General features: G+C 37.8%; 1 protein-coding gene across 1 annotated transcript; it reads left to right on the top strand.

Moving 5' to 3' along the window:
• The first annotated feature begins 5,002 nt into the window (after window positions 1-5,002).
• Window positions 5,003-15,014, top strand: BET1 (Bet1 golgi vesicular membrane trafficking protein). The gene is made up of 4 exons (XM_004767863.3): window positions 5,003-5,183; window positions 9,473-9,597; window positions 12,246-12,302; window positions 13,849-15,014. Exons 1-4 carry the CDS (start codon window positions 5,165-5,167, stop codon window positions 14,002-14,004), a joined length of 357 nt encoding a protein of 118 aa, XP_004767920.1. The 5' UTR covers window positions 5,003-5,164; the 3' UTR covers window positions 14,005-15,014.
• Window positions 15,015-17,093: the final 2,079 nt, after the last annotated feature.

The following is a 17,093-nucleotide window of genomic DNA, read 5'->3' as shown; positions in this document are numbered from 1 at the left end:
TGTGCAATAAAACAAAAATATTAGGTGATTGCCTCCTACATAACAACTGATAACATTTTCTACCACTGAACAATTTATTGAAAATGTTTTCTCTCACAGATATATATAACTAATCTGCACTATGGGGAAAAAACAAGTCAGCAAGCAAAGTAATTAAATATTATGTCTGTCAAAGTGTCTAACAGTGCTACACAAATAAAACTACATTGTGTACTTCATTTTGCCTTTTGTACTTTGAATGTATCGGTATGATAATTCAATACAGTTCTTGAGGAAAAATGCTATTAAAATAAAATGACTATCAACTTGACTAAATTCGCCTTAAATATAGGCAGCACAGAGCCTTTTAAAATGTACAACACCAATATTTTCTAGGCAATGAAAATTAAACCTATCGTCTTTAATCTAAAATGATGTTTTAGAAATGTCAAAGATATCTTGAAAATTGGAATATTAAAAGGGCAGCCTATGCAAAGTGCCCATTTGGAAACTTAGCTCTACTGTAGGTTCAGATATTCAAAGAAAACAACAACAACAACGCAAAGTTGCTGATTAGCTGACATTCAGGAAGGAATTATTTAACAGAATGAGGTCTTAATAACACAACAGAGTTGCTGGAAGAGTGAAAATCTTGGAGTGAAATGCTAGAGAGAGCCTCATCTCTGGGATCACACCTCATCACTCAGGTTGTTGGGATTGTGCCTACCTTGAGGAATTTTTTCTACTGCCTCTACACCCCGAGTCACAAGAATTTCACTCATCTATGGCTCATAAACCACTTCCTGCAGAAAGAAACCAAGTTGGTGGGTGGTTGGGGAGAACTATGCAACTTACAACCTCTTCCCCTCCTTCTTCTTTCCTTATGCTGCCCCCCTTTTGCTTGGGGCATTACATAAATCCTCCCATTTCTTTCTTCTCAGTGAATTCTACTGCATAGTTATTTCACCTTGATCATTCTCTCTCTGTGAATATATATTCTATATTTGCTCACTCTCTTTCTTTGTAATCGAAGTCTAACGGAACAATGGAGCATGCGTATGAGCAAAAGAGATATGTGAAAGATACATATTTATTGTTTCCTACCACCCCATTCATGTGTAACATTTGTCATACCCCAGGAACACAGAATTCCAGCGGACCCATAATGCATGGGAGTTCAGAAAATGCCAAGTGAATATAAGATAAGTGTGTCAAGTCTGTGACTGAGTAAGTGTGGGTACTGACAGCCCAAAAGGGCCACATGTTCTTGAACCAGCACTTCTTCTGCAGAAAGAAAAAATATCCAAGGAGCTCTATCATATTCTTACTTATTCATCTGACTCCCTTGTATTAGCCAGTTACATTGAAAATCATAACATGAAAGGAAAGGAAAAGGTGGAGCAACCCATTCACTCCTTTTCTTTTCAGTCCCTCCTAACTCATCAGTAAGCTGAAGGTAATGTGTTGGTAGAGTATAAAGACACAGTGCATATCAAGACATAGAATAAAAACAGTTGAGTTTGGGCACCTGGATGGCTCAGAGGGTTAAGCCTCTGCCTTTGGCTCAGGTCATGATCTCAGGGTCCTGGGATCAAGCCCCCCCCCACCTCCTACCCGAAGCCCCACATCAGGCTCTCTGCTCAGCAGGGAGCCTGCTTCCCCCTATCTCTCTGCCTGCCTCTCTGCCTACCTGTGATCTCTCTCTTTCTCTCTCTCTCTGTCAAATAAATAGATAAAAAAATCTTTAAAAAAAAATCAGTTGAGTTAGTTTTGTGCAGTACTTCTACAAAATAAATATTTGTATTTCAGCTATGAAATCCAAATTGTGTGATTTTCGTGATTTCACACGAGCTAAAGGTTTGAATTTAAAATTTATATGTTTGAGTTTAAAACTCTGTCATTGCACAATGTAAAGATGAAGGATGAATTATTTTAAATTTTCATTTTATTTTTTTAAATAGAAGGGCATTAAATAACAAAGAAAACATGATGATAAGTTGGTTAGTGGTAGACACTGGGACAAAAGAGAAAAGCTTTATTTTTTAGTACCTTTATCTGCACATTTTTCCCGCTCGTTGAATAAAGGGTACAGCACTTTTGTTTGGCACTGGGCCCCCAAATCATGCAGCTGGCTCTGCTGAAGACTTTTCAGTTGCAATTGTGTGCCTTATTTTTACTAATTTTGGCTGAGAGGATTACATCAGTACTAGCACCATATTCCTGAGTTATGGAAAGGGAAGATCAAGTTTGTGGCTCTTTGAAAATTCCTTAAAAATTTTCTTGGCTCTTCCAAGAAGTTTTGAGTAAAACTAACACCTTCTCAAACGCAATAACCAAAATAGTTTTTTAAAAATTCTATTTCTTCTTTAATGATATTGCTTTATCTTATCATGAGGATTACAATTTTTTTTCCTACTCATTTTCATGGAAAAGATCTAGTATTTCAGCTGTACTATGGGCTACATAGACTTTGGCCAACATAGGAGCCACAATAACCACATGTTTTCTAGGGCTGGGTTGTATACCTTACCATCATCTCTCTCTATAAGAAATGTGTTTTAATTGCCAAATAATTAACTTACAAACTTTTCCCCCATAGCCTGTTTGCAAATCAAGAGCTATCTCGTTTTGGTTTACATTTTCCTATGGTTCAAAGATGATGATAGATAGATATACTAAATTTGCTTAAAGATGGGAAAATTTGTTAATGTTTATTTTAGAGCTTGGAGAGTTATTGTCCTTTGGATTAGCCAATCAGGAAGAGACAGGACCTATGAACAGGAAGCAGAATAGAGGGGGGAAAGGTTTTAAATTTCGTACCAAGATTCAAACATTTCCTATTCATTTTCTTGCTTCTGTAATGACTACTAGGGATATGTATTTTAAGTCATTTTTAATCACTCCTTTCTTTAGTCATTCAGTCATTCAAACCCTTGGAGATTAGGCATTCTCTACGAAATTCTCCTATGAGAACAGAGAAAAATTTCAAAGTCCTATTTATCTCCAAGAATTTTATTCATCTTCATTCAATATGAAGAGTCAGGCATTTTAACTTGAAAAGAAAAAGAAAATAATAAAAATAAATGATAAATGATAAAATAGAAAAAATTCCCTGTAGTCTTTATGTCAGTTGTGGTCACGTTTAATAGTTATTCTTGTGTGTATTAAAATCCAACTTTTCCAATTCATCTTTTGAATGCCTAATCTCAATTGCTACCATCCTAATTTGAAACTGGCAACAGTAGCCATAAACAATTGCGTGTATTTGGACTTTTAGGTCATAAGCTCAATATAAACCAATTTTTCCTGTCTTGAGTTCTACTCTTGCTATATTTTATTACCCTTCCCCCCCTTGGCTATATTCTAAGATTTCCCTATCATGTAAGGGAAGTAGTTTATAAGAGGACAAGTACACATGTAATTTAATTGGTCTGTTTAGGTAAACTTAACATTATGTTTTTAAAAATTACACTTATATGAGAAAGCCTTCTTTCAGTAAGATGATTTTTCTGACATTTTTGTTTATAGAACATGTGTACTTTTTACAAAAGAAGGGACCGTCACAGATTGAAAATTTAAAAGGGAAGTGTTGCCATCATTTCTCTTATTGAACCTCTAGTGTTTGTTTGCAAAACATGTCCCTGATGCAATCTTCATTTAATTCCATAGCTTTTAAAGAATGGTGGTTTATTTTATTTTTATGAAGACTGTTGTTCTTCTCTCAAGACGTTCTTGGGTTAAGTTTATTTCCCAGGTTAATTAGTTTTATTAAAAATTGTTTTTGTGGGGCACCTGGGTGGCTCAGTGGTTAAGCCTCCTCCTTCAGCTCAGGTCATGATCTCAGAGTCTTGGGATCAAGTCCCACATCAGGCTCTCTGCTCAGCGGGGAGCTTGCTTCCCCCCACCTCTCTGCCTACGTGTGATCTCTCTCTCTGTAAATAAATAAATAAATCTTTAAAATAAATTGTTTTTGTGTGCAACCTTAGACTTAAGTGTCACTACTACAGTCAATGTTCATACTGGGAAACTATGAGGGAACCACTGAAATTATCAGAGATTGCATTCTCAGAAATCTCCAGTTTGGAGATTATTCCACTGTCATACAGCAGCAACAACAACCGCAAACACCCAGTGGTTTTAAAACGTTTACTGCGTATCAGATTAAAAATAACAATTGTTATTTCCTTTACACTTCAGGATAATCCTGTGAGATACAATTCTAGGGCTAACTGGTAATTCCAGTACCACCCCACCCTTGCCAAAGGGCTTTTAAACGCTTACGTTGGCACATTAACATGTGTAAATATTATTTCCATATTCTTTTTGTACATTAAAAAGTCTAAGTGGGAGAGAGTTTAGGGTTCCTTGGGTCCTCAACAGCTAAGAGCCCTGCCTGGTTATTTCCAGAAACGCAGCCAACCCACTAACAGGTAACTAATTCTTTTAGTGCCTCTGGAAACCTATTCATTTATTGACCGCCGCATTCCCCGCAGCAGTCTTAAGGCACGGGACCTGGTTTCCTCTACTGCACCCAACACAAATTTGTTACCCCCTTCCTTCCTTTCTGTGGGTCTCAGATTACCTATGAGTGAGATCAGAAACTTGGAAGAAGTTTTCCTGGACTTTCCCTGAACTGACTCTAGAGGTCAGAGGAAGTAAGAGGAGGAATCAGGAAAAATGAGTCAACTATCCTCCCAAGGTCTAAGAAGGCAGACCTACGGCGTTAAATTCGGGGTGGGGGTGTGGGAGGTGCACAGGGTGGGGTGGGGGGTTTGGGGAGGGGGTGTAGAGGCGACAAGGTGAGAGTAAGCTACACGGAGACTTCAGGCCACGCAGCGGCGTCTCCTCTGACTTCCAGACCCTGAGTCGGAGACCGCACAACGCCCGGCCCTCTCTGGAAGCCCCGCCCGCTCCGGGAGCCTAGTTCACGCCGCGCTCCTGCCTCACTAACTGCGTCGACGGTGAACTACATTTCCCAGAATGACATTCAGGCCGCCTCGCAAGGCGTCTGGTGTCTGGGTGACGCCATCAGCCGGCGCGATGTTTAGACTCCAGTGATGTCGTGGCGCTTTGGGGAAAGAGCTTGGTGTTTCTCTGGGCCCTGGTACTGAAGACGCCGTCCGGGGGACCCCTGGCCCTTTCCTATCATCCCTCCATCAGCTTTTTTCTTCCCTACTCTGGCAGGATGAGGCGTGCAGGCCTGGGTAAGAGGAGGGCTGAGGTTCGAATTTCGGGGGCCCCAGAACCGGCCGTGCTGGGCGCGGGGACGCGGAAAGAAATCAGAGCAGTTCTTATGTCGCTGGAACCTGGGCTAGAAAGCAGGATGTATGGAGGGGTCTTTGGAGGCGGAGCCAAGTAGATACACACCATTTGTATCAGATCCTAGGGGTTTCCTTGAGTTTGGTTCAGCCCGAAGTTTGAATGGCACACTTATAGAAGGAGAGTAGTGGAGGACTGGGGGTGGGGTATGTACAGTGCCAGCTGAACTACCAAGTTTTCTTGTATTATCGACTGTCAGAGAGTGATTACGAAACCTGCTGAGTTCCCCAAGTCTGGCTTTGGTTTCTTGTACTCCACTCGTCCTGGGATGTTAGTTTTTTCAGAAGCGAAATTTGAAGAATGAATGTTGCATGCGAAGCACGCTAATAACAATCATATTAATCTGGTAACAGTGAGTTACAAAGGTAAATGTACCTGTCGTTATTGTTAAAGGCCGTAGTATGTAACATCAGGGTCAAAGTCCATTAAAACCCAGAACATTTTTTTTTTTTAATCTGAGTTTTTTTTTTAATCTGAGTCTTTTTCCAGTGTGAAAACTTAAGAAACAGTTTCACCAAGCACAAGGACTTTTAAGGGGCCATTATAACGGACAGCTAATGAAACAGCATATTCTGGGTTTTGAAGCTCTCTATTAAGAGAGTATTTAAAAAAAAAAAAACAAAACACCGTTAAATCAGCGTGCAGCATACCTGAAAATACGTAGAATATTTGAAAAAAACCGTAATGTTACCTTTTTCAGTGGTTACAATAAAATGGAAAAAGGAATAAAAAATATTTTCAAAAATGTCAGGTATTTAAAGTTGCCAGTAACTTTATACTTGTTAATTGATTAAAAAATTGTAGTGTGAGAATGAGCTTTTTTTTTTTCAAAGATTTTATTTATTTATCTGACAGAGATCACAAGTAGGCAGAGAGGCAGGCAGAGAGAGAGGAAGGGCAACAGGCTCCCCGCTGAGCAGAGAGCCCAATGTGGGGCTCGATCCCAGGACCCTGAGATCATGACCTGAGCTGAAGGCAGAGGCTTCAACCCACTGAGCCACCCAGGCGCCCCTGTGAGAAAGAGCTTTTGAAAAATACAGCTTTTTATGAATATGTGGATCCTAGAAAGTTGGCCAGGTAAATTGTAGAGAAAGAAAATAGCTAATATTGAGCAGTTTAATTTTATATGCCTAAGTGTTATTTCTTTTTATCATTATTAATGATAACAGACATTTATTGTGTATTTGAGTAAGTTCTAGGTATACATTTGATTGTGGCCCTGTTTGTGCTCCCACAGCTTGCAGTCTGGTTGGTGAGTAGGAACATGTACGAAGATAAATTATAGTACAAGGTGACAGCTGTACATCCAACGAGGAGATAATTTATAGAGCTAGTGTCTCAGGGATTCCAGAGATAGAGCACTGCTTACTTTGTAGAAACATAAGAACTTGAACTAGAGCTTGATCATTGGAGGGTGAGAGAGGCACATTCCAGTTGGAAGCAAGACTCTCCTACCCCTCCTCGTATCCCCGAAAAGTTGTAGGATAGGATTAAGCATGGTGTATATATGGGATTATTATTAAGCCAGTGTAATTGAGATAGGAAACATGGAACCAGAACCCCACTGAGGAGATAACTTTGAGTGCCAGGCCATGTAGTTTCGATCTCATCAATAGGTCCTTTGGCTCCCTTGAATGTTTTTGTACAGCAGTGTGCCATGATAAATTGCAGAAAAGGGACTTGAGAAGTTGTGGTTCTCAGCCTTGACTGTATAGTAGAATCGCCTGAAGAGCATTTAAGGCACTGATACCTGGACTGCAGCCCAGACTAATTATATTAGAATCTCTAGGATAGAATGTTTTCCCATCCCCCAACTTCCTGAAGCTTCCTTGTAGTTGAGTGGAAGGATGCTTACTTAAGTGTCTATTATCATTTACATTGGTATGATGTGATTCTTTTTATTCTGGATTTTTTTTTTTTAAGTATCAGATTGAATTGACCTGGAATTTTAAACTTGGGATAAATATTGAAGCTGATAGGTATTCATGTGGCACACTTCCCATGAATCTCTAAATGATTTGGCTCAGTTAGGGTAGAAACTACCCTAAAGAAGTAGCATTTGTCTAAATAGACACGGGCTGAGGGTGATTTTTGGCATTCACTAGCTTTCCTACAACTTCTCATGCTATATTTAGAGTTTTATGAATAGTGTATCAGCAATGGAGGGAGAATTTGAGGACTGTACCTCTTTCTCCCGGAACATACTTGTTTAACATTTTGTTGTGGTTTTTGTAGTGGTGGGAATTGTGTAAGTGTCTGCTGCATTTAGTCATTAGGTACAGGGAATATAGAAGAAGTCCGAGACATTGTCTCTGCCTTCAAAGAAGTTTATGATTTCCTTCTTGGCAAAGGCAGGCGCATTCAAAGTTGACTAAAAGTGAAGTCAGATTGTGGGCGCCTGGGTGGCTCAGTGGATTAAGCTGCTGCCTTCGGGCCAGGTCATGATCTCAGGGTCCTGGGATCGAGTCCCACATCGGGCTCTCTGCTTGGCGGGGAGCCTGCTTCCTCCTCTCTCTCTGCCTGCCTCTCTGCCTACTTGTGATCTCTCTCTGTCAAATAAATAAATAAAAATCTTTAAAAAAAAATTTAAAAAAATTTTTAAAAAAAAGTGAAGTCAGATTGTATTAATTAATTTATGAGTGTTTTTTGAGTGTGCCTTACTGTGCATTGTGTGTGTGTGTGAGAGTACACTTTGTGGGGGATATACAGCCATGAGTGAAACAGATTTAGTTTCTACCCGTATAGTATTCTCTAGAGTATAATACTAGTGTTGGTGTAGTAAGAATTGTAAGAATTCAGAGGGAGTTTTGCCTTTGAAAGAAAGTGAGGTTTGTGCCATATCTTGAAAGAGCTTCCTATTTACACCCCAACCATCCTTCAGCTACCAGCACTGTTACTTCCTGTCCTTCCATCTTTCACTGTGTCTCTGGCTTCATCTACTCTGAGTTTACAGAGACCTAGTCTCTCTATCACCCCTTTCCTTCATTTCTCCACTGAAATGCTTCTGTCCCTGTCCAGTGTAGTCCCCACATTCCATATATTCAGCTTCTCTTTTGGCAAGCAAGCTCAGCCTCTTGGGGCTCTTTTCTTCAGCCCTGATGCTGTAAACCTCTCGACCAAACTCTTGATCAATCCAACCATCCAGATTCTCCCAGGCTAACTCTGGTTGATGAGCTCTTCTTCAGAAAAATCACACATCCGGGAGGATTGACACCACCACAGTATGTTGCCTCAGCCAGGATCATTTTATCCCCCTAGGGCTTGTGTAGTCCTAGTCATTTTCCCCCATTATTCTCTTTACTGATTTTTCCAAATGATACCCTTCCTTAAAGACAGTCTTATTTCTTCCTTTACTGAGAAAATTGACGGTATCAATTGTTTAAAAAAAAACAAACTGGTGAAGCAACACCCTGCTTTCCTGTCGCAGTGCTCTAGCTCATTTGCATACAGATTCACTCTCCAAGGCTCATGCCACCTGTTTGATTGCCTGATGAATACCAAGTACTTTATTGGGCAGTCGCTGGGACTGGGTAGTCTCAGTGCAGCTCCCTAGAAGATAGGCTCCCAACAGTAGTACCCAGAAAGAAAAATGGATCTGATGCATAGGAGTTTTGGAAATATCTGTGGAATGTGTGTCCCTCTTAACTCTCAGCTAGTGCTCTCCATAAGTAATTCCAGCTATCTTCTATTTAAAAGGAAGAGATGCCAGTAAAGGATTCCCCCCCCCCCCCCCCACCCCCCCTGCCCCGCCCTGCCATGGGCTCCCTCCTGCTATGTTTATTCTCTTTCTCCCTTTTCCTTCATCGCCAGGCTTCTTCAGTGGACAGTTGGTGCTACTACTTTTAGATCCTTTTTAAAATTTGTAGTTCTGTGGAGCAGGGAATGTCTCCCGAATATCCTTGTATATCAGTGCCCATTAACGTCTTGTGGACAATCAATAAACAATCAGTAAATAAGTATAAGAATGAATTGAACATTCTTTGCTTAAAAGAGGGCATTAGAATTGTTCTGATCTCTGTTTGGTTATTAATCTTTAAAATTTCTTTGAAGTGTGAATATTATAGACATACGTGGTCTGCAACGCCCTCCAGGGGTCTTTTTTGGTTCTTTCCCATCAAGGTTTCAAAAGTGGCTTGTTTTTGCTACAACTCTACTGTGATTCTGATCCTTGCAGGAGAAGGAGTACCTCCTGGCAACTATGGGAACTATGGCTATGCTAACAGTGGCTACAGTGCCTGTGAAGAGGAAAACGAGAGACTCACTGAAAGTCTGAGAAGCAAAGTAACTGCTATAAAATCTGTAAGTATTTAACAGATGTTAAATACTTTCAAATTTATGTATTTATGTATGTACATATTATAAACTATTATTATTGGCATCATACTAAGGAATTCAGTGACCCAAGTTGTGTATTATGCAGAAAGGTCAAAATGTAGTCAAAATATAAACGGGATTTAAATAGAAGATTAGAAAATGTGGCCAATCAAAACATATGGTACATTTGTTTATTTTTTTTAAACTTCTACTTTTTTGGTGTGTGGGTGCATTTACAGTACTGTATGTTGTCTGTAGTAATGTCTCAGAGCAGTCCATCTTCTGGCCCCACGTAGTTCTTTTCCTGACTTTTCTTCTTCTTGTATTCTAAGCTACACATCTCAGTGTTTCATGTTTCTACCTTTGTACCCCAGGTCAGTCAACTGAGTTTAGTACTTCTTTCTTTCTGTCTCTTCTTTTTTATTTCTGATACTATCCCCTGGTTTTCTTGGCTGAACTACTGAGAGAGCCTCTTACCCTGTTTGTTTCTCATTTATTGCACTGTCTGTTCTGAGCTATGTACTGTCGCCACAGTCACCTTATCTTTTTGGGCTGTTTTTTAAATTGTATGAATACATTATATGTTAATTTTAAAAAAAATGCATCATATGCTCCCGGAAGTCTCCAGTGTCTCCATATGTAAGAATGGAATTCATGCTCTGGAGCTTGATCAAATAGGTCCTTCAGAGATTGTCCACAACTTTTCAGACCTTATGCCCCACACTTTTCGAATGTGTATATGTCTTCTGCAAGAGAGCTATAGTACTCTGTGTGTGTGTGTGCTGGCTGTCACTTGCACTCCATACCTTTGATCCTGCTATTCCTTTGCCTTAGCGCTGTCCCATCCCTCCTTATCTGCACTAAATTTGCCCATAGTAAAGGCTCCTCTTCACTGCACTCCTTCCTTCTTATAAGCTTTACCTGATTACCACAGCAAAAGTCACTTTTTCCCCATGTGATCATAAGACCATTTATACCATTTCTCTAACATAGGGATCTGCATTGGAATTATTGGTACATAAAAGAAATTTACCAGAATGTAGGGTTTTGCTATTGTCTTTACTTTTGTCTTTTATATACACCTAGGCATAATTTCTTATTAGTGGTACTGAGCTTAATATGTATTAAATAAAGGAATTAACAAAAAGGTGATCTTAACAGCGTATGTGATTGATTCTGTATTACATTAAACACACTCTACACTAATAGAATATTCAGTAGAAGCTAATGTTGCCAAAACTTAGTCTTTGGAAGACAGAATTGTATTGAGCCTGAAGACTATTATCTGAAACAAGTATTGTTTTCAAAGTCATATTAAATCAAAAGGAGTTGATCAATGAACTAAGTAATATTGTATAATGTTACAATTTAGAGAATCAATACTTAGAGAGAATTAAGAATTAAATGTTTTTGGGGGTTTTTGTTTTGTTTCTTAAACTCCAGTTGATAATTTAGGCTCCTTGTTAGAAAAAGCTTTTTCCCTCCTGGAAATATCTTTCTTTGGCATGAATGACAGTGGTAGAAAGTTGTTAGGTGATTTGGGATATTTAGTTTTATAGTTGTTTTTTTTACCTCTGAATTGCTAAATTTGGGAAAAAGCTCATGTTCTGATCTATAGAATTCTAGTATGGTTTTGTATCAGAATCACCCCATATGCTTTCCATACAAGATAAGTTGAAAATAATATTTGCAGCAGTTTGCCAAGATTTTCATTTGTTGCTTGTACTTTATCCAAATATCTTGGAAGTGAAGCCTTTGATGAATTTTCATATAAAGTATTAAATACGTTTTGGCCTGAATAGCAGCCATAACCACATAAATAGTATTTCTTTTAGGTTCAGCCTCTTTCTGCATAGCTCAGAATGGAGGTAACAAAACTTGTCTTTTTTTTTTCCAATTTTTACCATATTTTATTTTTAAGGTTTTTTGAAGATTTTTATTTATTTATTTGCAAAGAGAGAGAGCACGAGTGCGTGCACGCACAAGCAGGGGGAGCGGCTTGCAGAAGGAGAGGGAGAAGCAGGCTCCCCTCTGAGCAGAGAGCCTGACATGGGACTCAATTATAGGACCCTCAGATCATGACTTGAGCTTAACCAACTGAGCCACCCAGGCGCCCTTATTATCATATTTTAAAGAAAAATAACCTTTAGAATATAAATAAATAGCCAGTTTAGGTATATATTGAAAGTAATGTCCCATTTCATTAAAAAAATATTAAATACTTAATGTAGATTTGAATTGGTAATATGGGTACTTGTATATATCTTTTAAAATGTAAAGAAGAAAATACACAGATAAATGCTGTTGTTTAAATACAAAGAAAGGAAGAAAAAAGCATGCAAGGCCAAGAGAATCAGAGAGAAGTATGTACCAAAATTAAAAGATGGAATTAAGTATTAAGATGAAATCAAAATGAAGAACAGGGAGACAATAGCCATAGTTGAGAAGGAGTAGAAATTCTAAATTTCCTTTTCATGTCAGTGGAAAAAAATATCAGAAGAAAGTTTATGTATTTTATATTTTCAGAAGACAGTTTTATTTGAGAAAAAGTATGTTTAGAGTGGTATTATTTTTACTTTATAACACTTAAAAACCTTTATATGAGTAATAACATATGTGCTTTTTTTAAATAGCTCTCCATTGAAATAGGCCATGAGGTTAAACATCAAAATAAATTATTAGCTGAAATGGTGAGTAGTTCTGACTTTAAATTGAAATTTGATCTAATATTCTCAATTTTAGTCTCTTAATCAGTAATAATACCATTTTAACTTTTATCCATTTTGAAATTAGAGATCATAAGTCCTGTATTCCTGCCCTTTTGTATCTCATTGCTTTGAAATAACTAATAAGTTTATTTATTTTCCCATTTTTCATCTTGCCTAACACAAATGGGAGGAGGAGGTAGAAGCCATTGTAACTTTCATCTTATATTTAGAAACACTGTTGAAGACTCAGGACAAATGACTATTTTGAGTGTTCTTAGAAATCCTAATGAATACAGACTACCAAGTAATCAAAAAGTTCCTCATTTATTCAATCATCTGAATGTCTTTGACTTAATGTGAGCCTATTTCTTTTGCTTAATCTCCTCAGGATCACTCCTGAACAAATAAGATTTGAACATAGTAACATCCCAGGGCCTTTCATCTCAAGTCTCAGTGAGCTCAGCAACATACACCTTTTCTTGTAGCATCTCTTTCCATTCTTGAATGCTTATTTTGGATGTTACTTCTCTGGACCTTCCCTAGTCTAGTCTCTCCACTTGCTTTTAAAATTGTATTATTAAAAAATGAGGATGGCATTAAAAAATAAATATGGCATTGAGAGCAATGTTTGTATGGAGGTTGTACATTAGAATTACCAGGGGAACCTTTCTGGAAATTTTTATGCCTGGTTCCCAATTTAAATATACTGATAAGAGAATTTCAGGGGCGAGGGATTTACACAAACTTATGAAAAAAGGGAGTGTCCCAGGTCATTGTGATACATAACCCTGGTGAAGAACTATAGATCTAAAGTGCTTGAACTCCATAAAACTTGAGCAGTGCAAAGGCTAACTATCATATAGCTTAACATCTTAGGATATTGAGATTTCTATGAAAGTGGAGTATTTCTAATCCACACCTAGACCTCTCATCTTTAGGACTTAATATGGTAGTTTTCCCCATCCATATTTGTACTCTTAACCACATTTTACCACTTCTACATGATTTCTCTTAACTTTAAATAGACTCTACTGTACTTCAAGGTCAGCTATCTAAATAAAAAGATCTTAAAAATAAAGTACATTTAACTGCTAACCATATTAAATTTTGGATGAATTATTGTACTGACTTACTGAAAGCAGCTAACCATTTGACCTTGGAGAGCAGTGCCCCAACAAAAACAGAAAACACCTGTGTGATAATAGACAAACTACATACCTTTATTGTTAATGTTTTTTTAATTCACATGATTGGGAAAAGACCTAAATAGTTTGGGATTTTGAATTACTCTGGTCCTGAAAGAAATGTTTATTGGGTAATGAAAGAGCTTTTTATTCATTGAGAGAATTACTTTGTTTTGCACAGAGTAATCAGACTTGATTACCCAAGTTACAAACAGGTTCCTGAATTGATTAAACACTAAAAGTATCATTAAAAATGTATTCTAATAACAGTATATTCAATTATTTAAATGTGCATATGTAGAATATTAGAATCGAGCTATTATGTTTTCCTTTTCTCCTCACAGGATTCACAATTTGATTCTACAACTGGATTTCTAGGTAAAACTATGGGAAAACTGAAGATTTTATCTAGAGGGAGCCAAACAAAGCTGCTGTGCTATATGACGCTATTTTCATTGTTTGTCTTTTTTGTCATTTATTGGATTATTAAACTGAGGTGATGCAAGTAAGTGTGAGTTTGGAATTTGTTCCAACTTAACACTTCAGAGTGCCACTTTGGTAAAAAAAATCAGCATCAGAACATTTCTAATTTTCAAATATTACGACTTTTTCCATGGAGGATTACTGAATTTTATTTGTTTATAAATTACATTACATAAACAGTGCTCTTTGAATACTGTTGCTTAATAATTCATTTTTTGCCCCTATTTTCAGGGGTATTGAGATGGCCCGAAGTCACTTTAGCCCTAACAATTTTTTTCCTGTTGTTCGTTGTCAGATTAAATAGCCATACAATACTGTGCTGTTAGCATAAATGTAGGTTTATGTTCCATGTGAATAAACTTAGTGGGAGAATAACAGAATTCCTGGAGAGCCTGTTGCTGAACTCTTGAGGTAGTGAACTAGTTTGTGAGGGAATGGTGTATGTGTTTTCCCGAATTACCATCAATCCTGATAATGTACTGCCCTTTCTTCCTCTATTTGGTTAAAATTGTAGGCTGATTTCCTTTTACCTACAGGTTTCCTCAAAAATTTTGATGACATGACTCCTCTTTCCCCTCTGCCCAATGACCTCATCTTTTACCAAAGCTTGTTATTTTGGCACATTTCTTCTAGGGCTCAAAACAAATGTATACCAGTCTAGTTGTTGTTTGATATTAACTTTATACATACTGTTGACTTGGCTTATAATAGTTTAATGATTTTAGCTACTTAGATAGGCCCTTTGGTTATCATTTGTGACAATAATGTGAAGCTAAAGTAATTGCTAAGCTCTGAATGGAAATAAAATTAACTGCCTCTGCTTTATTATGTGTTCAAAATAGATATTGAAAGTACTCGGGCATTGAACTTGGGGTTAAGTGTTGTTGCTTTAATCCAGTATATTTGTTTATGGAAAGAAAAACAAAGATGGATAAAAAGAAATATTAAGATGTTCTTAAATACTCTGTATTGCTACTATTTGGAATTTGCCTATTTATGGGCTCAAAAAATAAAATTTTTAATGAAATGTATTGTCTTTGTTGCCTCTTTGTTCAAGTCTCTCTTTTTTTCAAACATAGACTCTAAGAAATGGTCCTGAAAACAGGTCCCCCCAAAAATCTGGCAAAGATAATATATTTGTATTATTTCAGAACTTGTTTCAAACAAATGAGATAAATAATGACTGCAGTTTCAAAAAAATCTCTTTAACTCCCTCTACTTTTAGTTGTAGTCTCTTATTTTTGATTTTGCAGAGAGTGAATGAATGCTCTTTTGCTCATCCCTAATTACTTATCAGTTCAGGTCTTGTCTTTGGCTGTGTTTGACAGAAACTCCAGAATGAAGAAGGGTTAAGTGACTTCACATATAAGAAACAGCCCCTCCCCCCGAAAAAACCAAAGAAATAGGCCAAAGGTCCTGTGATACGATGTGAGAGACACTGATTTGAGTTAGATGACCTGAGTTCAAGTCTCCATTCCTTCCCTTGCTCAATGTTTTTGGACCTGTTTCTCCATTAAATCACCTATTTTATAGGATTGTTGTCAGAGGTAGGTAATTTATTGAAAATACATGACACGTAATCACTTAATAAATACTAGTTCTCCCTATCATTAGCATACACATCAGAAAAGGGGCTTATTTTAAGAGCAAGACATAAGGTGGTTTCAGGCTTCGGGGTGATGCTGTGACTTCCAGAAATGCCTCTGCATTAGAGATTGGTTCAGTTTTCAAGAATTATTTAACTGTGTATGCTGGGCCAATTATGTGACATCAGAGCTTGGGAAGACTCATTGTCAATAATAAAAATTGCAAAAGTTAAGAGCAGAAAGCCAAAGAAAAAATGACTAGAAGATGGAAACACAAGAGAATCAACTATGGTTAATGAGATCAAAGCCTTGGGAAAACCAGCCATGGCAAGTGAAGGATAGATCTCAAGGTCAAGTTTGGCTGTTAGATGACAATTTGTGTAAAGTATTAAAACACCGTTTCAGTGTTGGATATTATTGAGGTGAGACTTTCAGGGAAAGGGGTTTGAGGTGCTACAAGAGTGATTCTATCACTGCACTGTCCAGCATTTCTTCTATTATGATTCTGTTTTTAGAACTGCCTAAGATCGCTAACCAGCATTTCCTATTACTCCCTCATCACTGCCTTGGCTGAGATTCCTGGCAGGCAGACTGCTCCTCTGGAAGGGCCCGTCCCTGCCCCATCAGAGAGTCTTCTGGCAGCATCTTTCCTTCTCCCACTTGGGGAACCCCTGGTAAAAAGTGCTCCCAGAAACAAAATTTGGGGGAAACATCAAATATGGTAAAGCTCTAACCCTTTATAATCCTGTTTTAATCCTTTATGCCTGTTGAACAGGCAACATACCCACATTATAGTTTTTATTCAAACAACAAAAGACTGGCATATATTTGGGTGATGGGTGATACACTGGTGAAGAAAATTCAGGAACCAGTTTATGAAACTCCCAAATGTCTAGATTTTTCTGCAAAGTATCTACTCCATTTCACCATGAGTTAGTCCTTAGAAGTGCTGACACACTTGCAAATGATAGGAAGTGTAACTTTACCTGCATCACCCCCTCTGGACACAAGGTGTAGGTCTCTACAATGAGCAAAAGGAGAATTATACACATTACTGTAGAATTTAAATTAGCATGGAAATTAATTCATGGATACTCCCTGATTAGAGAATAGCTATTAAACCTAAAACAAATATGCATCATCTTAAACATCAGAATTCTGGAAGAGAAAACCCCAGCACCTGCACCCATAGAGAGCTGCTGGTTCTAAAAAATAAACTATTGTCCTAATTTTTCAATGCTTTCAAATTTCAAATTATATGTATTGAATTTGCTTCCTTGTAGAGAGTGTGAGAAAAGTGCTCGATAATTTGGGTACATTCAGTCAGTAAATAACTTCATCAGGCTATAGTGATGAATAACCTTTGACTAAATATTTACTGGGAAGCAGAATAGCATCGTAGCTAAGACTGAAACCTAGGCAGTCACCCTGCCTAAGCATAAATCCTGGTTCCCACTCACGCTGTGAGCCTGGGCTAATGGCCTCTCCACCTCAGTTACTGTATTTGTAAAACAGCAGTA

Source organism: Mustela putorius, unplaced genomic scaffold (genome assembly GCF_011764305.1).
Source record: "Mustela putorius furo isolate JIRA1106 unplaced genomic scaffold, ASM1176430v1.1 tig00003845_pilon_pilon_pilon, whole genome shotgun sequence".
NCBI lineage: Eukaryota > Metazoa > Chordata > Mammalia > Carnivora > Mustelidae > Mustela > Mustela putorius.
Note: the sequence above shows the minus strand (reverse complement) of the source record. Positions and strands in the feature narration are given on the sequence as shown.